The sequence below is a fragment of the Symphodus melops genome (genome assembly GCF_947650265.1).
Source record: "Symphodus melops genome assembly, chromosome: 7".
NCBI lineage: Eukaryota > Metazoa > Chordata > Actinopteri > Labriformes > Labridae > Symphodus > Symphodus melops.
Window position 1 is genome coordinate 3,361,070 of NC_136697.1, and position 23,729 is coordinate 3,384,798.

At 45.1% G+C, this 23,729-nt stretch overlaps 3 protein-coding genes across 3 annotated transcripts; all 3 read left to right on the forward strand.

The window, feature by feature from the left end:
• The first annotated feature begins 3,949 nt into the window (after positions 1-3,949).
• Positions 3,950-12,105, forward strand: cUnh5orf22 (chromosome Un C5orf22 homolog). Its single transcript, XM_079348411.1, has 10 exons — positions 3,950-4,204; positions 4,293-4,438; positions 4,820-4,969; positions 5,398-5,513; positions 5,626-5,924; positions 7,465-7,527; positions 8,280-8,401; positions 9,319-9,385; positions 9,486-9,625; positions 10,671-12,105. Exons 1-10 carry the CDS (start codon positions 4,148-4,150, stop codon positions 10,825-10,827), a joined length of 1,317 nt encoding a protein of 438 aa, XP_079204537.1. The 5' UTR covers positions 3,950-4,147; the 3' UTR covers positions 10,828-12,105.
• Positions 12,106-13,118: 1,013 nt separating this feature from the next.
• LOC306826870 (uncharacterized protein) lies at positions 13,119-18,790 on the forward strand. Its single transcript, XM_079348415.1, has 7 exons — positions 13,119-13,316; positions 15,194-15,338; positions 15,453-15,548; positions 16,010-16,154; positions 17,047-17,192; positions 17,407-17,546; positions 18,445-18,790. Exons 1-7 carry the CDS (start codon positions 13,217-13,219, stop codon positions 18,591-18,593), a joined length of 921 nt encoding a protein of 306 aa, XP_079204541.1. The 5' UTR covers positions 13,119-13,216; the 3' UTR covers positions 18,594-18,790.
• A 1,810-nt stretch (positions 18,791-20,600) lies between these two features.
• LOC306826989 (actin-related protein 2/3 complex subunit 5-like) lies at positions 20,601-22,831 on the forward strand. The gene is made up of 4 exons (XM_079348593.1): positions 20,601-20,870; positions 21,540-21,613; positions 21,973-22,149; positions 22,348-22,831. The coding sequence occupies exons 1-4, from the start codon at positions 20,732-20,734 to the stop codon at positions 22,408-22,410; spliced, it is 453 nt and encodes a 150-aa protein (XP_079204719.1). The 5' UTR covers positions 20,601-20,731; the 3' UTR covers positions 22,411-22,831.
• Positions 22,832-23,729: the final 898 nt, after the last annotated feature.

Sequence of the window (23,729 nt, forward strand, 5' to 3'; positions counted from 1 at the left end):
TGTGTGTGTGTAGGTGTGTGTGTAGGTGTGTGTGTGTGTGTGTGTGTGTGTGTGTGTGTAGGTGTGTGTGTGTGTTTGAATTTAAAACAGAACAGGGGGAGGATGCAGCCAGGACTCATCCTTTCACGCTCCATCACCTGAGTGAAACCAGCCCCTCCTGTAATTTGACTGCTTTGTATCTACATCATGTTTTCTGTTAAAAAATGGAAAGCTGATAAGGACAAAAAAAATCCCTCTAAAAAAAACTTGAGAGTAATGTCTAATGAATAATCTGCTAAAAAATGCAATGAACAAAAGCGTTTGATGGATGCATTACTATCACCGAAGCATCAGAGCTTGATGAAGGATGAAGGCGTCGACCTGTTTTGAGACTGACTCTCCTCCTGTGATGTTTGGTGATGAACCGTCTGAGGCTGTGAGGCATTCTCCCTCAAACAGAGGTTTCCATGAGAAAAAGTTTCAACGTCATGTTTTAAAAGATATGAGGATGACAAAAAACAGCATTTAATGGGACCGCAGAAGTCCTTTGGGTGAAGTGACCCTTTCAGGCAGATTTAAATTGAAGTCACTTAATGCAGGATTGCTCTGCATGCAGAGTGCAGCTCGGTTTTGTGTCTTTTCCATTTGCTCTCTGTACTCTCCTCTTTTCATCTGCAGAAAACTTCCTGCTGTGTTTTGTTCGTCTTCTGTCTGCCCCCTACCTGAGCCAAACACGCTGCTGTACTTTTTAATCTTTTCTGCTTCTCCGTCTTTCTTCTTTGCTAACATTCAGCCTATTCGCTCTCTGCTGCTACCAGCACTCATTTCCTGCTGTCATCTCCGATGGGCTGCGGTTCAAACCAAAGGAAGCGGGATCAAAGCGCCTTGATGCTCTCAGAGGCCAGGAGATCAAAGTGAGGATATATGAGCAGACTGTCTCACATCCCATCACAGACGTACAGAATCGCTGCATCACACTGCTGCAGCTCCAAGGCGACAGTGTTTCTACATGTGAACGTGTGTGATGGATGGATTAGACATGGCAGCTTTAAATTGTCTTTTTTTTTTATCGTAGTTCCTCCTTTCCTGCAGCTGTAGACGCATTCACTCCTGTACTGTGCTGAAGCACTTCGTCCCCCACTGGGGGTCTGATTATCTGATCATCATTAAATTGTCAGACAAGAGACAATAAATAAATATATATATATATATATATATATACTTTAGACTTTTTTCAGGTGTCCTGTAATTGTTCATTTGTTTTATTTGTTTAGTACCTGCAGGTTTAGGGATGAAATGCTTTTGTGCTAATTCATATATTGACTTAAACGCTATTTGATGATGAACACTGTCCTCATTTATTTAATAATAAATAAAAATAAATGTTCATGTCTGGGGACATGGATAAAGAAACTGTCTGTTATATCTGATGTACTCTTTGATTTCTGTGAAGTTATTGCCCTTCATATCCTTGTTGCAGTATAACAAGGTTTTTACACATCGTACAGTTTTATATCAAAGGAGAAAATTTATTTCTCTACCAGGATGTACTCTAAAATAGCTTCAAGGAAAACGTCCTTTAAATTGTCAGAAAGTTTGTGTTGATTCACCCACATTGCAATATTTAATATGACCAATAATTAAAGTGGGAATTAAAAGAATCCCATGTTTAAGTGTATCCAAATGTATATTTATAGCTTTAAAACTAAGCTGATCAATACCTTTAAGTAACTTTCAATAGACTTCAGTTTGTGTCTTTCTTTTTTAGGCTGATAACTCAAAGTTCTTTAAAACCACAAGTCACACATACACATTCACACACTGATGGTAGAGGCTGCTGCAGAGTAAAGAGTCCATCAGTATGAACTCATCCATTCATACACATTCACACACTGATGGTAGAGGCTGCTGCAGAGTAAAGTGATCATCACAAGTTCACACGGGAGCAATTCAGGGTTAATTGTCTTGCCCAAGGGCACATCTGGAGCTGGCAATCAAACCCTTAACATTCTGGTTGAGAGATGACTGACTCTACCACTGATCCACAGCTTTTTCCTCCATGTTTCTATAGAAACATTTCTATCAAATTGTTCTTAGAAGTCACTGACGTTTCCCTGCAGAGCCACTAGGGGGCTCTCTGTTGCTGTTGAATGAGGTGACGGAGCAGACGGAGCTGATGTAGAAGGGTCTGTGTTTTAGATTTAAGACACTAAAGGCAGTGATCTGACACACAGCCGATTTACAGGTGCAATATGACAGGTTCTTCAGAACAAGCCTCTTTTTTTTATACCATGGACTTTGCTTTTAAAACCTGACCTGATGCTTTGACAGATCCAGAATCTTGTACATTTACACATACAAGGAATGTATCTTGGTGCACCCACCCACTAGAACAAGCAAGAACTACAATGACAAAATACAAGAAACAATTACAAATAAAAAAAATAGAATTTTAGAAATGTGAAAAATAATAAAAAAGCACAAAATGTCCAAAACAAATCCCTCCTGAGATCTTACTCAGAAAAGCTTTTGCTAAACATAAACAATTAAAGAGAAACTTTCTGTTTCATTATTTAAGCAAACAGGCTGCATGAGAATAAGAATTAATCATTGAAAAGTAGACTTAAAAGGGGTTGTATTAATGTGCTGCTGTTACAGAAAACAAACAACGGGCAGATAATGGGCTTTAATTTAATGTGCGATCCTTTTAATACATCTGAAAATAGAAGTGTGTGAGGATTTTAGAGTTATACGACTTTGCTTCATTATACTTTAACAAACTTGAAGTATTGATCTGAACATTTTAGTTGTTTCATTAATTAGATTTAGAGCACATGTTTGAGGCTACAGTGCGCTGCTTTGATTCTTTCGTACGTTTGATGAATATGTAACTGAGAGCTGAACACTTAAATTGGTTGCACATTTTTTTCTTTGCATTTTTCTTGTTAAACAGTTTTTAAATGAAGCCCGGTCTGTAGCAGCTTGTATCAGCTCGTCTGTCTGCTGCTTGTTCGTGAACAGGTGAAGTAAAGCTGCTTTTTAACTATCAAATCAATTTGCTTCAAAGGTCCTTGAAACTGTTCTCAAAGAGCTTCTACAACATTCACTGCCGAGTACACCATTACTGATTTCACATACAGAAAGGATAATCTTCTGTTCTTCAGAGACACAAACCTTTAAACGCTTATTTATGACTTTTCTCTTGTTGTGACTGATAGTAGAAAGTTAGTAAGTTATAGGAACATTGTCTAAATCATTTCCCTTGTCTCCTGTCTTGCGATTTGTCAGCTGCACACATCATCACGTCATCGTGGGACACATGCACTACTCTCTTCATGAACTGCCTTCTAATATATGTTCCTTACTGAAAAACTGTCTGTTGCTGTCACCTTCAGCCTCATCCTGTTTGTTATTATTATGCTCTACCTGCATAATTCTAATAAACTTCAGGTTAGAACGCAGAAAGGTTTACAGATGTCGATGCAGAGCTGGCTAAACACTGAAGCTTCAGTGTCCACCACATGCAGAGCTGGCTAAACACTGAAGCTACAGTGTCCACCACATGCAGAGCTGGCTAAACACTGAAGCTACAGTGTCCACCACATGCAGAGCTGGTTAAACACTGAAGCTACAGTGTCCACCACACGACCTCGAGGGGGGGGGGGGGGCAGCTCTCTGTGATGATTAGAGTTTAGACTGCAGTACCCATTTTAAACACTAGAGGCCATAGTTACATACTGCTCCTTTAATTAAAACATGTTTGTGATTTAGTCATTCACTATGGAGTCAGGGACCTCGACTTTTTACAATTAAAGTGCAATTAAAAACACTAATTTAATAGAGAGATTTTTATCATGTAAAATAATATAATAATGATAATAATAGTTCTCACCAAAACGTTCTTTATCACCTGCTAGAAAACACCGAAAAGCAAGAAGACTGGGAACGTTTGTCCGTCTCTTCACTCTCGTTTCTGCCCGGACATAAAAACAAAGCTGGACTCGTTTCCGGTGGTTCTGGTTGTCAGCTATTTTTGCCGGTGTAACGTTACATTTCAAACTATTTCTGATCAAAAGGGGTTACGGTGCGTGCTGGACCGGGAGCGACGATGACGTGACGTGAACGCGCCTTCAGACTGACGTGAACGCGCCCGTTGTTCTCCGGTACCATGAGCAAAAGACTCTACTCCGAGCTCCCGGTGTGGATCGTAGAGGACCACCACGATGTGAGCCTCGCGTGCTGTCAGGTGTCTTCATTTAAGTCCAGAGGAAGTGACAGGTGTGTCGTCACGTGCGTCCGTGTGTGTGTTTCAGGTGGTGTGCCACATTTATCGAGCCATCGCATCCAGACACCTCCCGCTGAAGAACATCAAGATGGTCCACCTGGACTCCCACCCCGACCTGCTCATCCCGGTCAACATGTGTGCAGACACCGTGTTTGACAAGGACAAACTGTTCAGGTACAAACACACCTTCACCTGTGAGCAGGATCAGGCTCACAGGACGGCAGGAGGAGAGAGGCTGCTGGGGGCAGGATCCACAAGGGTCCACAAGGATCCACAAGGATCAAGTAATGATCAGAATCTAAAAGTTCACCTAGTTGTTTTAAACTTTGTGAAGTCGGCTGGTTCTCCTTCACTTGTTCGTCATTATGCAGGAAAAACCCTGAAGGGGATAAACAACAAATCCAGACTCCACTTTATATTTAAATGAGACTAATGCAGAATGAATATTTATAGAGTGTGTGTGTGTGTGTGTGTGTGTGTGTGTGTGTGTGTGTGTGTGTGTGTGTGTGTGTGTGTGTGTGTGTGTGTGTGCGTGTGTGTGTGTGCGTGTCTCAGTGAGCTGAGTATCGAGAACTGGATCATGCCCATGGTGTACGCTGGTCATGTGTCCTGTGTGGCCTGGATCCATCCATACTGGGCCCAGCAGATCAGGGAGGGGGAGCACAGGATGTCTGTGGGAAGAGACTCCTCCACCACCACCATCAGGTAGGACACACGCACACACACACACGCACACACACACACACACACACACACACACACACACAGAACAGTAAAGATTTAAACCAGTTTCCACCCAGTAGTTCAGTTCGGTTCGTCTCGGTACGGCACACATTTTGTGGTGTTTTCATAGACGAAAGGCGGGAAAGATCCAAAAGGTCAGCAGCAGTGGTCACATTTGAGCCTTTAGTACAAATAATATGATGTTAAAGAGAGAAGCTTTTACTTTCCTTCTCCTCTCACAAACAGAAAGAAAGAAATCAGCAGCAACAGTTCTCATCCCTTCTGTTTGGTTTCATGCTCTCCCTTAAAGAGACAGTAACCACAGGGCGTCACGTGACATCATCACCATCACCGACCTTTATCAGCCATGAGCTGGACGTGAGTGTTTGTGCCCTGTGCGTGGTCTGCAGGGTGACGAGCGCCGATCATTACTTCCTGAGCGACGGCCTGTACGTGTGTGAGGAGCAGCTGGAGAACTCCAAGCCTCTGCGCCTGAGCGTGGTCAAAGTGAAGCCGCTCAGACCAGGTGTGTGGTGAAGCACGGAGTGGGACGGGGTCCTGGATTTCTCCTCTGCTGGTCCAGCTGTTGGACAGCTTGTGCTGGTCACCTTCATGTCTCTGTGCGTCTGATGTTTTAGGACAGGAAGCAGACGGGGACTCACAGAGACGGCCTGTGAAGAAACAGAAAACAGACGCTGACACTCCAGAGGAGGCCGGCTGCTCGGAGTCCCCCCTCACATGTACGGACACCCTGCAGCCAGCAGGGGACAGCACTGAGACCGGACTGGGTGCTGAGGAGGAAGATGATGATGAAGGATCGACCGGTTATGTTGTGAAGAGAATATCTACCATAGTGAGTGAGACTGAGCCGTACATCCTGGACATCGACTTAGATTTCTTCTCCTGTAAGAACCCCTTCAAAGAGTTATACACACAGGTGGGTCCACACACACACACACACACACACACACACACACACACACACACACACACACACACTCAGAAGGAGCAGAGGGATGAGGACCTTATGAACGAACATAAAATGACACTTCCTGGAGTTTTGGCAGAAAATCGGACCTGATTTTTTTCTTACAGACTGTTTTGAATCAGGACAGAAAGTGAACATCTACTTGTTGTGCTTATTACTGGGAGATTAAACAGCATTCATACTGGGCTGTTAGGCAGTTCTCCTGACAGCCATGCGGTGTCACTACTAACACAGTATTTTTAAAAGTGACATCCAGCCCCTTTATAAGAGTGCAAGCCTTAAAGAACGAGGCCTTTTAAAGGACCAATCAGAGAGCTGTGCAGTGAAACCATGACGCTCTCTTCCGTACTTCAGCTCTCTGTAATGTTTAGAATTTAGACACCAGGGGTCAGAGTTACATACTGCTCCTTCAACATGACATTGAAAAAGAACCTGGTGTTGTCATTGTCTTCATGAAACAATCAAAAGATCCCGATGAGTGGAAAAGAGGTGTGAGTGGAGGGGACGCCCTCTGCAGCGGACATGACCCGCCTGCAGCCTCCACTCGTCGGCCAGTCGAGGAGCCTCATGAACAACATGACACGCACGCATGATCATTCCTTTTATGAACATCCTGAGGGTTTCTGTTGGTCTCACTGAGACTCTGCTGTCCACATGTGAGTGTGTCATGACTTTGATCTGCTTGTACTTTAATACATAATAACTAAGTGTACAGTTGGAGAGGAAATGATCCCTTCCTGTTTTAACAGGAAATCCATCACATGGTTGAGACTCAGTGGAGCTGTTAAATACATGTGAAAACAACACGTGAAAAACTCAAAGTCCCGGCCTCCCACTTTCTCTCCTCTTCTGTTAAAGTCAACAGAAACTGCTGTGATCGCATGAATAAACAAACAGGTGATAAACCTGTAACATGGTGAGTAAACATGGATCCTTCATCTGCAGCAGTGAGCTGAAGAATCAACCTGATCAGAAACACCAGATGGTTTCGGACCCAGTTTGGACCAAAGCAGGACCTTTTCTCTCAGCGGAGCTGTTCTGTCTGACTCGTGATGCTGATGACGACTCTTCACATCATCATTATTATATTATTATTATCCATGTCACAGCGCTCACCAGGGACAACACGTGAGGAACACGCCCCTCGTTACGCAGGACAGGAAGTGTGTACGTACTCCGCTGAAGACGCCAGAAACAAAGCTACATTTAAATATTTCTATGTTTCGACTTTATCGGACACCAGGTATTTTTCAGGGAAAAAGACATTTCCCACCTTTGTCTTCGTCCTGCATGTCCTCCTCTCTCCACCATTAAAGCAGCTTCACAACCTCTGCTTTAAGAAAGATGACCATGGCCTCCGTACATGGAGCAGGACCTGACCACGAAGCCATGAGCGCCCCTCATCTTCTTTCTACACAGTGGTTGATCTGAGCGTCTCTCGTCTGTAGGCGTTGAGCTGACCGGAGCTCCGTGTGCTCTCTGTGTGCAGGAGGAGTACGACATCCTGAAAGAGCTCTTCAGCTTCACAGGACCTGGACCTGAAGCCACTCAGGTCAGACACGTTCTCTTATCCAACAGTCAACATGTTCAGGTGTTTACCTTGTTTACCTGCAGTCACTCCAGCTCAGAGTGGAGCTTGTCCGTCCGTCTGTTCTCCAGCACGTGAGGAACAGACGGACTGTTACTGACACACACTCGCTGGTTCGAGTGAGGACGCTGCAGCACAGCCAGCATGTCAGGGCTGGGGGGGTTTGGTGCCTTGCTCAAGAGCACCTCAGCAATTCTCAGAATTCTCAGCTACCAGAACAACGTGTTAGTGACTGGCGTGTAAACGTGTGCATGTGCGTGTGACGCTGCTACATAGTGAAGCTCGTCTGACCACAGGAGCTTCAGTCTCACCTGCGTGTGACACATTTTGTTAGGTGTCATGCAGGTGTGGCGTAGGTGTGCACACGCTTTAAAGTGTGGCGTTAGGTGTGGCGTCTGCAAACATGTTAACACGTTAACATGTTAAGGCGCATCATGCCTACATGCAACGCGACATGTGCTCTGTGCCCATGTGACCATTCAAAGTGTGTGTGTGTGTGTGTGTGTGTGTGTGTGTGTGTGTGTGTGTGTGTGTGTGTGTGTGTGTGTGTGTGTGTGTGTGTGTGTGTGTGTGTGTGTGTGTGTGTGTGTGTGTGTGTGTGTGTGTGTGTGTGTGTGTGTGTGTGTGTGTGTGTGTGTGTGTGTGTGTGTGTGTGTGTGTGTGTGTGTGTGTGTGTGTGTGTGTGTGTGTGTGTGTGTGTGTGTGTGTGTGTGTAGGAGGAGCTGGAGGAGTGTGTGGATCGGCGTGTCCATCAGTTAGAGGACCTGGAGGCGGCGTTTGCTGACCTGCTGGAGGATGATGGCGAGGAGACGGTGACGCGCTGGGCGAGTAACCCGGGGTAACGTGTTAAAGGTCGTTCACTCGTTCACACAGAACACACACTGTGAGATCCACCTTCACGTGGCTGACAGAGCACGGCCACGCAGAACGGCTTGGAAGGAGACTGAGAGACCACAGATCACATCTACGTCTCTGTGACCGTCAGACGACCTCTGATCAAATGTTTTTATCCTCCAGCCTCATCTAAAGTCTGAAAGTATATCACATGTGCTTCTAACACTCCCAGAATGCAATGGGGCGTCCTTTTATATTAATAATAAACTGGATTTGTGAAGCACTTTACAAAGCAGGATGACAAAAGCCCTTCAGCGGCTCGAAGCTCAGCCGTCATGTTGATTGTGCGACGGCGTGGTTTACAGCGTGACAGAAGCACGGCACAGCGGGAGCTCCACATACACACACACACACACACACACACACACACACACACACACACACATGCATATGGATCGCTCTGGATCCCTTCGTCCTGCCATCATGTCTCCAAGACATTCAGATTGAAGACGAAATGTCGCTGAGACGTAAATATTCTGAGCACAAACAGCAGTCTGAAGAGAGCCTGTTCCCTTTGTGTCTTCTCTCCTCCGTCACACTGACGACCTTCAGTCCCAAATGTCAGAATCATGAAACCCGGGACGTGATGGAAAACGGTCCACTGTGCCAGTGGGTGGTAAACACATGAGGTTTGTCTTGATGTTGAGAGTGGCGTGAGAGCTGGATCTCAGACGAGGGAAAGATGTAAGTCTTGGGACACATCATCAGTGGTCTACCTTTGAATCAGGGGGGACCCGTGTCCGATGTGTCCATGTGTCCCTGATTTGTTCCCGCTGCTTGGTCAGCGGTGTATGAAAGGTCACACAGACGAGTCAAAGCTGTCTCACTCTGCTCGTTGTTTCTCCTCTCACGTGTTCCCAGCATGGCTTCATTAGTCCAACTGGTTTCCAGTCTGAAGTCTCGGAGTATCAGCCCCGACTATGAAATGGTAAGAGTGCCCGTCTGTGGCCCCTCCCGCTGTCTCAGCTGCTCATGTTCAGGACCCGGTGTGAGCTGAAGTCTCACTCTTGGGGCTCGTGTGTCCTCAGGTCCATCAGGCCGGTCTGACCTGTGACTCCGTGGAGCTGCCTCACCACGTCAGCTCAGAGGACGAGATCCAGAGACTGGTCTCTGCTGTGCAGCTCTTCCTGAAGGCTCTGCCCAAACCTACGCTGGTCACCATGTCCAGGTACAGACCCACAGAGTCCACCACAGACCCACAGAGTCTAACACAGACCCACAGAGTCTAACACAGACCCACAGAGTCCACCACAGACCCACAGAGTCCACCACAGACCCACAGAGTCCAACACAGACCCACAGAGTCTAACACAGACCCACAGAGTCCACCACAGACCCACAGAGTCCACCACAGACCCACATAGTCCAACACAGACCCACAGAGTCCACCACAGACCCACAGAGTCTAACACAGACCCACAGAGTCTAACACAGACCCACAGAGTCTAACACAGAGTCCACCACAGACCCACAGAGTCTAACACAGACCCACAGAGTCCACCACAGACCCACAGAGTCCAGAGTTCTGGTCCTAGCTAACAGGTCTTCATAATGGGACCTGGTACTGATCCTAGCTAACATGTCTTCATAATGGGACCTGGTACTGGTCCTAGCTAACAGGTCTTCAGACTGGGACCTGGTAATGATCCTAGCTAACAGGTCTTCAGACAGGGACCTGGTACTGATCCTAGCTAACATGTCTTCAGACAGGGACCTGGTACTGATCCTAGCTAACATGTCTTCAGACAGGGACCTGGTACTGATCCTAGCTAACATGTCTTCAGACAGGGACCTGGTACTGGTCCTAGCTAACAGGTCTTCAGACAGGGACCTGGTACTGATCCTAGCTAACAGGTCTTCAGACAGGGACCTGGTACTGATCCTAGCTAACATGTCTTCAGACAGGGACCTGGTACTGATCCTAGCTAACATGTCTTCAGACAGGGACCTGGTACTGATCCTAGCTAACAGGTCTTCAGACAGGGACCTGGTACTGGTCCTAGCTAACAGGTCTTCAGACAGGGACCTGGTACTGGTCCTAGCTAACAGGTCTTCAGACAGGGACCTGGTACTGGTCCTAGCTAACAGGTCTTCAGACAGGGACCTGGTACTGGTCCTAGCTAACTCCTGCTGTTGGACTGAACACAGCGACAGCGTGCAGATAGCAGAATAAAGTTATTGTGATCTCTTAAAGTGTTTCTTTCTGCTTGCAGGTCCAGTCTGGATGAGTACTGCCCACTAGAGCAGGTGGACTCAGTCCAGAGCAGAGTACTGGCTGTGCTGGAGAGTCTGTATGGACCGCTGGACCTGCACAAAGACTACGAACAGAGCAGCACAGAGACTCGAGCCTGCCAGCCTCAGGCCTCCTAGCGCGCACACACACACACACACACACACACACACACACACACACACACACACACACACACACACACACACACACACACACACACACACACACACACACACACACACACACACACACACACACACACACACACACACACACACACAGAACACGTCAGAGGTAAATGAACACCACATGTCCAACAGAAGCAGCTCCTTTAAGGTGGTTGGCCTGACTGTGTGATGTTTCCATGGAGACGCAGGACTATAAACATGCACTGACAGATTACAGGTTTATGGTGAAGCATGGTTGATGTTTGGACACGTATTTGTCTCGTATATGATGGACACATTTTAGACCTTACTTCGACTCGATTCTTAATAAACTGTTTAAAAACCCAGTGAAGTTTCTCCAACACATGAAGTCCAGATTTTTCTTTATTACTCAGCTTGGTTTATTTAATTATAGTCCCTGTGTGTTTCTCGGCCTGATTTAACCTCCTCTAAACCAGCAGCAGATGTCTGCGTCCCATGTAGAGAAGTTCCTCATTCCTCAGCTGTCTTTAATATCTGAGACCACAACTTTGTGTAGCAAGACAGAGAACCACATTCTCACTGCAGCAGACGGGGAAACACGAAGGGTTGTTTGTGAAACTTCTTCAGAGGGGTTTTTAATGGTTACCCACTGATTTCTAAAGATTAGAAAGTGTGTGAAGTGTGTTGTTGTAAATCCACTCTGATCCTGTATTTGATCATGTCTATAAACCCCTCTATTTCAGCCCTGCTCAGAACAGGCTGTTTCTGTGTCTGTAGCTTTAAATATGTAAATGAGCTGTGTCTGACCACGCCCCCCTCTCTGGAAGGGCTCGGGTGTACTCCGTGCTTTCTGGCTCCATGTCCTATTGTTTACGGTGAGAAGGCAGACTCAGAGGGCAGAACAAACACCTAGCTGTGGGAGTGTCACCCACCTGGGGGAGGGGCTACAGCCCTTTGTGATGTCATGAAGGGAACATCTCCACACAGCCTGTTTGAGCACACATTTTCTGAACAGTGGAGCAGGCAGAAGACGGACAGGATGGACTTTTCTCATCATTGGGGGGTTTGGTAGATAGACTAGAGACACATGTTAGAGGAACATGGGGAAGTGAATGAATATGTGACTTCTAAACTGACTATTTTTTTAAAATGGTTTTTCAATCATTATTCTTTCTCTCCAGTTTGATCAGGGCTTTCTTTGAAGTCTTACCAAGATACAAAAGCTTGAAAAATCAGTTTCTCAAATAAAGTACAACAAACAATTCATTCAATCGAACAAGGTGTCGTCTGAAATGAACTTCATCAGTATAATTACTAATGATGCACGTGACGTCTTCTGCAGGTATTTACCTCCAGGGTAACAAAAGAGAACAGTTATGAAGCATGAGAACACGTGTTCATCATGAGTAAACCTCTGATGTATCATCAGCCATTTAAAGATGTTTGATCAATCATCCCTGAGGCATCAGGTTGTCACATTTTTCTTTACTTTGATAGTTTAGTAAGAACAGAGTTTAAGCAGAATCACTCTGCGTGTTTACAATGTTCCTGTCAAGCAGGAATTCACAAACCTTTCAAAATAAGGGTCCAAGAGGCTGAGGACAAATAAACTGACAAAATAAGGATGAATAAATCCACTGAATTGATAAAAAAAAAAAAGTTAACATATTGGTTTCTTTTAGCCACTAAAGTCCCAAAAAGCTTTTTTAAATTTAAAGTTTAGGACTCCGTAGATTATATTAATCTTTTTCTTTAATAACATTCATTTGAAATGTAAGTACTTTTTTCTTTATATTTTTGTACAGAGCTCTGAAGTCAGAAAAAGTAAAACATATTGTGTGTGCACGCTATATTTATTATATTGTTGATTATCGATAACTTTTGGGACTTGAAGCGGCTTAAGCGGCTCCGTTTTTGTTTTTGTTTTTAATAGTGGGCAAAATAAACAATTTAAATTGATTTGAAATTGGTATTAGTTTGCATCATGTGCCTTTCAAAACATCCGCTCCCTCCGTGGGGAGTCCTGACTGACCCCCGCACATCTGGATCCGCTGCTGTTGAGCAGCCTACACCACTAAGCCTTAAATGCATCTCACATGTAAACCAGTGACCCTGCTGTGGAGCTGCTTAATGTCTTTATTCATTTCACTAAACGTGTGCAGTCACACAAACTTAGACAGAAAACTTTGTTTTCCTCTCACAATAATGGGCCGTGCTGGGGGCGTTAACGTAGAGCACGTGAACGCATCACTCGGTCAACGTGTTTGGTGTGTCTCCGCCCTCACTGACAGTCACAGCAGCAGCTCAGCTTTAACACACACAGACACACAGACACACAGACTGGGTGAGCACAAAGATCACCTTCTCACCTGCGGACATGAAGGAGAACAGTGTACCCCGGATCATCGTCATCATCCTGTGCACCCTGGTGTTTGTCGTGGTGTTGGTTTTTAACGCTTTGGCTGGAGTTGGTAAAGGTGAGTCCGTGACACCCACGTCACTTTTGTGACACCCCACGACACCCAGCTGTTTCGTATGGATAATGTGTAAATGTAAAAACAAAAGTGGGAACAAATTACGGTGTTTGTGTCCCGTTAAATGTTACATGAATGTTGTTTTTGTCTCTCAACTTACACAACCGTGTTTAATAACTGGTTACGAAACTGCTTTAATGGGCGACTCCCAGTTAAAGATGAGCTGCTGCTGCTGGGAGACGAGGATAGCGCACGTGCAACCATCAGCAGGCCCATACTGTTTGTTTGTTTGTTTGTTTGCTTGTTTGTTTGTTACATAAGGAGTGACAACACTGAAGAGGAAAGAAGGCGCTTCTAGTTAAAGAGGAATGGTACGGAAGCCCAAAGCGGACAAATCAAAACATTTAATTTAATGAGTGTAATAATAATAATAATAATACATTTTATTTGTAGAGCACTTTTACATTGGAGAATCTCAAAGTTCATGTGTTTTAATCAACAACGCTGGTTTTCCCATGGCGACTTTATTTGGTACATTCTATTTTATTCTATATTCTCCATACATATCTATAGTTCCTGCTTCTATATGAAGAACAACTGTAACAACCGAATTCTCCCCCGATTAATAAAGTATTTCTGATTTCTCGAAACCTGGAGGAATCATGTTGTTGTCACAGGAAACCATCGTTGTATAGATTATGAGATAAATAAGTTGTCGCAATATTGGGGAAATTTAGTGAACCAACATGTATGGATCATAGACTGTATGGATCAATGTCCTTCAGGGCTTCCGTAGTATAGAGACTCACCCTTCTGCATTTATTTAGCAAAAAGGACAACACGTTTGTTCTGACGTGTCTGCCTCACACCGTTAACACAGCGCACACATCTGTAAACAGAACGTATTGGAGTAGTTCATATTGTCACGATTTGACACCATGCAGAAAAAGAAACGAATAAAAGAAGTTTAATGGGAGTGCCTGCGGCGTCTCTAAGAGGAGGACGAGGAGACGTGGGTCCTTCGTTTCTGGGTGTGGTAAGAACATGGAACCATAATAGCTCCCGGGATGATGAGAAACTTTCCTTTCTGCGAGCGTCCACTGATGACTCACATTTTCAGTCTTATTGTGAATAACTCTGATCCTTCATCCAATCAAAACTGATGAGTCATCATTCCCCCCCCGTACAGTGTGTGTGGATGGAGACATGAGCTAATCACACCTATTTGTTTTTTTGAAGCAGGCTGTGAACATGTTCATGTCTGCTGTAAAAACAGGCTGTTTGAATGGGTGTGTATGTGACTTCCTGTGCTGCTGCAGCCAGCCTCTAGTGGACACTCCAGGAACTGCAGGAGGTTACACTTCATCATGGGTTTCATATTTTAACACTGCTTGATCTTGACTCACTTTACTGCTGCTCCCAGCCACTACAACTGAAAACACATTAAAAGATTATTTTTAATCACCTTTATTTAACCCGCTGATTTACCGGTTGACATTAAGATCTCTGTCCCTCGGGTGACGTGGCCATGAGGGCAGCAGCACTCGTCATTAATAAACATGACGTGGTGAATAAACAAGAAGGACTTCACAAGAAGTCAAGAACAGGTTTGACCTCGACTTCAGTCCAACAAACAGGTGATGACCAAACTGCGTGATTTGCCCGGTGTGTCTGCAAAACAAGACGGGTGAACACCTGTGGAAGGTGTTTTTTATTTGTGGAGTTTAAATGGACCTCAGAGTGAATCGGTCTCGTTAAATTCTGATGCAACATCAAGATGTCAGGAGGAGGACGATGGTGAAAAACGTTCACGGTTCAAGAGCTCAAACAGCTCTATCAACACTTTATTAGAGTAACCTTCACTTTGTTCTGTCTTCCAGGTCCCTTCCGCTCCACCACAGGAAATGTGTCGGCTCGCTATGAGACCGACATCACCCCAGCCGGCTGGACCTTCTCCATCTGGGGGGTCATATATACCTGGCTCACCCTGATGGTCTTATACCTAACGTCATATGTATTCAGAGGGTGAGCGAACAAGTCACTACACGTCTCCTGAGTATTTACACACATGCAGATTCTGTCTTATATCTGTCCCCGGTCTGAGCTCCATAAACCTGATATCTGTCTCTCTGTGAATAGATCCTGGGCTCAGAGCCTGCTGCCCTACGCCTTCTATTTCTTCTGGTTGGCCAACATGGTGATGAACATAATATGGCTGGTGCTGTGGGACAGAGAGTACGTCTTCAACTTCTCCTTATTACTCGAACTCGCACAGAAACACACAAACAACAAGGGCACTAAAAACAAGAAGTAATGTCACTGTAACGTAGATTTGATTTAGGGAAACTACCGGAGAGGTAAAAGTAGGACGAGAAAATCAACAACCAGAGTTTATACGTAGCAGCCAGGAAGGACTGCTGCTTGTATCTGGGCTCAGCAAACTGTCACTACCAAACCAGCAGCGAGCCGAGTGCAGCTTGTGAGCTTCATATCGATCTCCAAACCATCGACACCCAAAGTGCACCTCAGAAAAATCAGCACAGTATTTACTGCCTTCTAAAGCTTTGTGTTTGTGAAGTCTCAGTTTACGTGTATTCATGTTGTCATTGTGGTATTATTACGTGTCTCTGAAGTGTTTCCTCCTCATGAACGAGTGAAGCATCATGGTCCTCTGTCTTCCTCTGTCTGTGTTGCAGGGCCATGCTGGCAGCCATGGTTCTGTTGATCCTGATCACCATTTCCAACTACTGTGCTTTGTTCTTCTGTTGCTTCGCCACCGACTACTACGGACTGTGGCTGCAGACGTACCATCGCAAAGACCTGTTCTGCCTCAGAGCGCTGGTAGGCCACAGTGAGAGAGAGCGAGCGAGAGAGAGAGAGAGAGCTCGTCTCATTGAATGTAATACGTTGACGTTTTGTTAGACAAGATGAACTACGTTAGCTAAGACCTCCACTTGTGAATTTTAAAGTTTTTATACGTACTTAAAACAGCGGTTGCTAACAAGCGGCTAAATGAGACTACAGTGGTTGTCATGGAGACATTAAACATCTTCCTCCTTACAGCCTCTAGTCAGGTTTTTCAGAGCTCTTGTAAATATTAGGTTAATAAACAACTTATTAAGCTAACGTTTAGCTAGCTTGTTGAAACCGCTGATTAGATCGATGAAGTATAACGGTCGTGACGTCAAAATCAACCGACCGCGGTGTAGTTAGCTTGTAGCATAACGTTAGCTTTTTACTTCTCTGGGCTGCATTAACTCTTCAAACTTCATATAAATGATGTTCATCTGTAAAGATTATCCAGCTGAACTAAACAGCTACACGTCAGAAACGTGTGTTTGACACCGATTATTTTCTGCAATCATCCAAAATCCAATGAAAAAATCCCACAGGAGAATTCTCGTTTGAACCCGTGGAGAAGATATTTCTGGTTTGGCCTACAAAAATGCGTCATCACTTTTCTATATTTGTGATTTTTATGCTCACAGTTGCAGAAGAAGCAGCAACCCTAATGTACCCACTAATGCTTCAAGAAAAAATGAGCCAATCAGAATATAAAGTGATCAAAAGTGACTGGTGATGCAATCTGCCATTTAAAGGGCAGACAAGGCAATCAAGCGTTCGTGCACAGAGATCTCGTGTTTTAAGAGGTTCCAGTTCTACGTAGTGAACACTAACAGAACTATTCAGTAAACAGCTGATTAAAAAGGGTTTTCGATGTCTGTGTACTCAGGTCCAGAATGGTCTGGCTCTCTACACCACGTGGACCTCCATCGCCTCGCTCATAAACTTCTCATTGGTCCTTCACCTGTGGGGTGTGGATAAGAGCACAGCGGCTACAGCCTCTCTGTGCATCCTGTTTGGAGAGGTGGTGACATGGTAAGCTCTGATTGGACCAGCACAATGACACATCCAGGTGCATGTCGGTCAAAAAACGTTTTAAACCAACAGAAACCGCCGGTGTTTTGAGAAGCCGGTTGGGAAGTGCAATTCTTTGAGTGTCCACTAGAGGCTGGACAAAATCGTCTTAATGTGGGACAACACTGTTCTCTGATTCATTTCTGACTTGTTGCTGATCCTCTGATGTGTTCAGGTTCATCCTGGAGCATTGGGTACTGGACCGCTGGGTGCGTTACATCCTCACCGTCTATCCCGTGGTGATTGTGGCTCTGGTCGGAAACATTCTCAAACATTTTAACCCCGACGATCCAACTCCAAACTCTGTGTTCATGGGTGAGTTTGTCGACTTGAACTTCATTCATTCTTAGACTCTGATCCTTCTTTAGTGCAGTGCTGAAATAACTGAGAGACATCTGACTTATTCGGTTCAATGGTCCTGCGTTGAACACATTATGATGAGAACCAAGAGGGGAGAACTTACACATGTTGTCTTAATGACAACAGAGGTGTTTTATCTGTTTGTGATGTTGTTTGTTGAAGTGTTTCCTGTCCATTAAATCTACACGACTCAGCTTGAGAGAAGTCATAAACCATTAAACTATTAGATTAAATCATGAATGAAAAAATAACAATGACAAGAGTCGTCACCAAGTTTGTTTTTAACAAACACCAAACATTGAAAGTGTCGCAGCGCTTTACTCAACTTGTTTGTTTTCTATCTGTACAAGCTTTACATTCTTCTAATCTTGATTATCTACATTTATTTAAGTGATGAATCCAATACACCAGCTGTTTTTATCTTAAATGGATTTTAAGCTAACTAAATGTAGCACCACGTTTTAAATCATCATCAACTGACAACCTCATGATGGCAGGAAAAACTTCAGCTTTCTGTCAAATACAAGCCGGTCTTCATTTAACAGGATAAAACAAACATGCAGACGACCTTCACCTCTGTCAGAACAGGCTTCTCAAATAATGCACAACATGATCACAGGAAGTGCAGAGGCTAAGGAGGTTTTTAAGGTGCTGTTCACGTTAAGTGCCTCTTTAGGTTTGACAGGCTGAAATGTGAACGTGAGGAGAATAGCTCCTTTAAATCTTTTATATTATTTGTGTTATAACAATAGTCCTGGTGGTTCTTTGAGGACTCCCTGAGATTACATCTCAAACATTGACTTTCTCACTGTTGTCTTTTGTTTCCCCTCGGGCTCCTCCTGTGTGCTGTCAGTCGTCCTGCTGGTGTTGGCGTGCGTCCTGCTGCTTTTCCGGCTGTGCACCGTCATCTGGAGAAACTACTGGCGGCCTCTCCACTCCCCAGGCTCTGCACGGCTCATGATATCGCCCCTCGACAGCAGAAAATTCAGGATGTTCTCCTAAACGGGACTTCATGTGCCTCTGCTGCCTGAAAACCTCTTTCTCCTCTTCACTTTTCTCACCGCTTTTGGCTCTTAAAGTGTTTAACAATAAGGATTTTTTTTTAAACGTATGAATGCAACAACTTAATGCCACTTAAATAATAATGAAGTCTATATTTGAAGTACTTTTGTAGAAATAAACTTGATATTTGATTGTTTCTGTCGTTTTATCCAAACGTTCATCATTCTTTAAAAGTCTGTAAAGGAGCGGTAGATTCAATGCTGTCCACACAACTTTTTGAGATGAATGATCCCACTGACTTTCTGGGGTGGCTGTGGCTTAGTGGTAGAGTCAATTGTCTCTTCACTGGAAGGTTGGGGGTTTGATCCCCTGCTACATGTCCGTTTTGTCCTTGAGCAAGACACTGAACCCTGAATTGCTCCCGCTGCTGCGTCAGCGGTGTGTGAATGTGTCTGAATGGATGAGTTCATACTGATGGACTCTTTACTCTGCAGCAGCCTCTACCATCAGTGTGTGAATGTGTATGAATGGATGAGTTCATACTGATGGACTCTTTACTCTGCTGCAGCCTCTACCATCAGTGTGTGAATGTGTAGATTTGGCCTTCGTAAAAAAAAAGCTTTGAGTAGTTAGAAGACAATAGCTTGAGTCCTTTTAGCATTTACGTCATTAGATGTGTTCGGGTCTTCATGTATTTGTCGATGGAGGGTCAGTGTACATTAAACACTCAGACGGATGTAAATATACCCGAGGTGGGTAGTTTTATCAGCAGTCCTTTTGCCAGATGTCTCTGGGTGTCATAGAAGTAAATATAACCTGTGAACACACTTTCAGTAGTTTAGACACATGTAGAGGGAAAGGAAATAAAAATATAATAATAATAATTAAACACTGATTCTGTTGAGTGTATAATAATAATGATCCGATCAGGGAACCTGTGGAGTCATGGTATGTATTAATAACTGTGCTGGTCCTCACACTACAGCATGAAGGCAGTAATAAGCCCTCCTTCAGGGATGAAGACAAAGATCAAGAACAGATGTGTTCACTGTGGATCATGTGCTTCTTGAATGTAGAGCGGAGGAAAGGAGGGGACTGGTATTTAAATAAAACAGAGGACACATCAGTGGTTTTAAAATCACCCACTGGCTCCCACTTTCGACTCCCAAACGGCCTTAATTTAGGATCTCAAAATAAACGGTCTCTGTGTTGAAAACACTTTTGTGTTCAGTGTTTTTGTGAGCAGCCCTTCAATAGCCTCAGTCTGTGCATTTATTCTGTTACACATGCATTCTTACTCATGTTTAATATTTCAATCACACTTTTGAATTGCTCAAATACAAAAATGCAAAAACAAAATAAATGCAGAGAACTGAGAACAAATCCCCAGAACAGAACCAGAACTCTTTAATCAATCATCTGCTGTCTCACTCACATGCCGCCTTGTTGGCCAATCCAAACAAAGTCCTATCACGAGCAGAGCTGGGGTTCAACACTTATGATTCACTACAAAGCATCGGCTCTCAGAGACCCATCTTCTGCTCATGAAGCATCACTAGTACCAACCGGGTATCCAACCGTAGTCTTCCAGTTGAGAGACAACAACTTTGTGTTACAACGTTACTTATCAACCTTTACTTATTGGCTTTTAATTGTATGTTAACTGTTTTGTACTTTATTTTGAAAAGTGCTTAACAAATAAAGGTCATTTAATGATTATTATCATTTCATTTCTTTGTTCGTCTGCCATTCTTCATGTTCTATTTGGGGTGGTAGTAGCTCAGTTCGTAGGGACTTGGGTTGGGAACTGGAGGGTTGGTAGTTCGAGTCCTGGTGCAGACGAAATAAAGAAATGTATCTAGTAGCTGGAGAGGTGCCAGACCATTGCTGGGGTGCCCGTTGTGCATAAATGTGCTTGTGTTGCATTGTTACCACCAAAGTGAAAACATCAGAGGGGATCAGTAAAATAAATAAATAATCCGGTAGGTGGCGGTAATGCGCACTCAGGTCAGGTCCTCCCACCGCCCTTCAAGTCAGAAGAAGAAGAAGAGCAGAAGCGGAAGTTTAGAAGTGAGGAAGAAGCAGCAGGAAGTATTTGCGTCTCAAACCTCGACATTAAAGTTTGTATCCTGTGAAAAATGGCCAAAAACACGGACTCGGCCCGCTTCAGGAAAGTGGACGTCGACGAGTACGACGAGAACAGGTTTGTGGACGAAGAGGACGGAGGGGAGACCCAGAGCGGTCCGGACGAGGCTGAAGTGGACTCTCTGCTCAGACAATATCCTTCATGATGCTTTAAAGTGCTTTAAAAACACTTACAGACCCCCTGCGGGGGGCTTCTGGAACTAACAGAGACTAACATGCAGGTCTGTGATGAGTCTCAGTGGGAGCAGGCTGCGGAACCAGCCGTCGCTTCCGGGTCTGAGGTCTCTGCAGGGTGTGTCAGGTCTCTGGACGGTGTGTCAGGTCTCTGCAGGGTGTCAGGTCTCTGGACGGTGTGTCAGGTCTCTGGACGGTGTGTCAGGTCTCTGCAGGGTGTCAGGTCTCTGGACGGTGTGTCAGGTCTCTGCAGGGTGACAGGTCTCTGGACGGTGTGTCAGTCTCAGCAGGGGGTGTCAGGTCTCTGGTGGGTGTCAGGTCTCTGCAGGGTGTGTCAGATCTCAGCTGGGGGTGTCAGGTCTCTGCAGGGGGTCAGGTCTCTGCTGGGTGACAGGTCTGCGGGGGGGGGGGGGGTCAGGCCTCAGCAGGGGGTCAGGTCTCTGGTGGGTGTCAGGTCTCTGCAGGGTGACAGGTCTCTGCAGGGTGTCAGGTCTCTGGTGGGGGTCAGGTCTCTGCAGGGGGTCAGGTCTCTGGGGTGCTGACTGTTTAAAGTTTGAGTTCCTCTGCTGAGAAGTCTCTGGACTTCCTGTCTTCATAGAAGTGTTTCCTCCTTGACGGTTGTTTCTAAGGGCAACATGAACGCAGCTCTCCTCGCCGTGCTCAAGAATCCCCCCATCAACTCCAAGAACCAGAACACCAAGGTAAGACCAGTCAGTGCAGACCAGTCAGTACAGACCAGTCAGTGCAGACCAGTCAGTACATAGACCAGTCAGTGCATAGACCAGTCAGTACATAGACCAGTCAGTGCATAGACCAGTCAGTACATAGACCAGTCAGTACATAGACCAGTCAGTGCATAGACCAGTCAGTACATAGACCAGTCAGTGCATAGACCAGTCAGATGAGGTCACTCTCCGCTTGTTAGTTGTCATTGATTTTCTTTTATTGGGTCAAAAAGACACAAACACTAACAGTCTTTACACTGTGTGTGTGTGTGTGTGTGTGTGTGTGTGTGTGTGTGTGTGTGTGTGTGTGTGTGTGTGTGTGTGTGTGTGTGTAGGAGCGGGCGGAGCAGCTGGTGGTGCGGGTGCTGAGCAGCTTTAAGAGCAGTGATATTGAGAAGGCTGTGGGCTCTCTGGACAGAGCCGGAGTGGACCTGCTGATGAAGTACATCTACAGAGGCTTCGAGAAACCTTCTGACAACAGCAGCGCCGTGCTGCTGCAGTGGCATGAGAAGGTAGTGTGTGTGTGTGTGCGTGTGTCCCACTGACTCATACCTGATGGTCATGTTGTCAGGATCTAGTCCGTGGTGTCATGACCTGGCTCATGAGTCTGCAGCAACCGTTCACCAGGATGTTCGTCTTGTGTTTCTGCTGTTTGAATCCTCACTTCTACAAGTTTCTAGTGATGCCATTTCTCCCTGTGTGTGCGTCAGGCTCTTGCAGTGGGAGGAGTGGGATCTATAGTCCGAGTCCTGACTGCCAGGAGGACCGTGTGATGGTATCAGAGTCCACCAGGGAGCAGCTGTCAGCCCGACACTCGACCATGGGAGCTGAGTGCAAGGACCTGTTCTTCTTCTTCTTCTTCTGTTTTTTATTTTTATACTGAAGCTAAGTGTCTTTCCTCTTTTTATTTGTCCTCTCACACCAAGCTGTGGGACTTCCAGTCAGTCGGAGAGGGAGGTGCTGGCACCTTACGCTGACTCTGTCGCTTCACGACTTTCTCTCCTCAGCAGCTCTGACACCTCCGAGTTGTCCCGGTTCAGGATATGGAAAAGCCGGATGGAGGTTGCGTGCTGGGATTGGAGTCGTGTTTTTCCTGATCATTCCTTGTTACTGTTTTCTACTTGCATCATGTGGTGTGGGGCCTGCTTCTGGTTTTTTATATAAAAGAAATAAAGTGCTGTATCTGAAAATGGACGGCTGACTAACCTGCGTGTCGTGTTACTTTAAGAGGATGGTGGTGTTTAAACATAAATCACTTCAAGAATCAGAAATCACAGAAAGCTCACCTTAAAACCATCAAACTCCACCAAGACATATTCTCATTTTACCATCCAGAATGAGACTCAATAGAGTCACAGACTTCAGTCTCTTTGTGCTTTAAGTTTCACTGATTGTTTCTGATTTCAGACATGGAAAGACCGCAGGACGGCCGGAGACTCTCCTGTGAAACACGTTAGAGCGACTGTCACTGAAAGATGGCGGCTGTGAAGAGAACGGGTGCGATTCTACTTGGGAATTTTCAGAACTTTATTTTACCTTCGAATCGTTCAGATCCCGTCTCAGCTTTATTTAAAGGAGCAGTCGGTAACTCTGCCCTCTAGTGTTTACAATGAGTACTGCAGTCTGAACTCTAATCATCACAGAGAGCTGTCTCCCCCCCTCCTCTCACACAGCTCTGCATGTGGTGGACACTGTATCTTCAGTGTTTAGCCAGCTCTGCATGTGGTGGACACTGTAGCTTCAGTGTTTAGCCAGCTCTGCATGTGGTGGACACTGTAGCTTCAGTGTTTAGCCAGCTCTGCATGTGGTGGACACTGTAGCTTCAGTGTTTAGCCAGCTCTGCATATGGTGGACACTGTAGCTTCAGTGTTTAGCCAGCTCTGCATGGGTCTGTAAAGCTTTCTGTGTTCTAACCTCTCTCCATGTTTCATCTCCAACATTGATCCTAGTTTGAGCAGCTTTCTGCTGCTGGAGCTTATTAGAAACATGCAGAGGCTTTTTAGCTCGGGTACAATCACTTCTATCTGAAGCAGTTCCACTACCCGCTTCCATCGCTGCAACACCTGTTCACCTGATAACTGCTCTCATATCT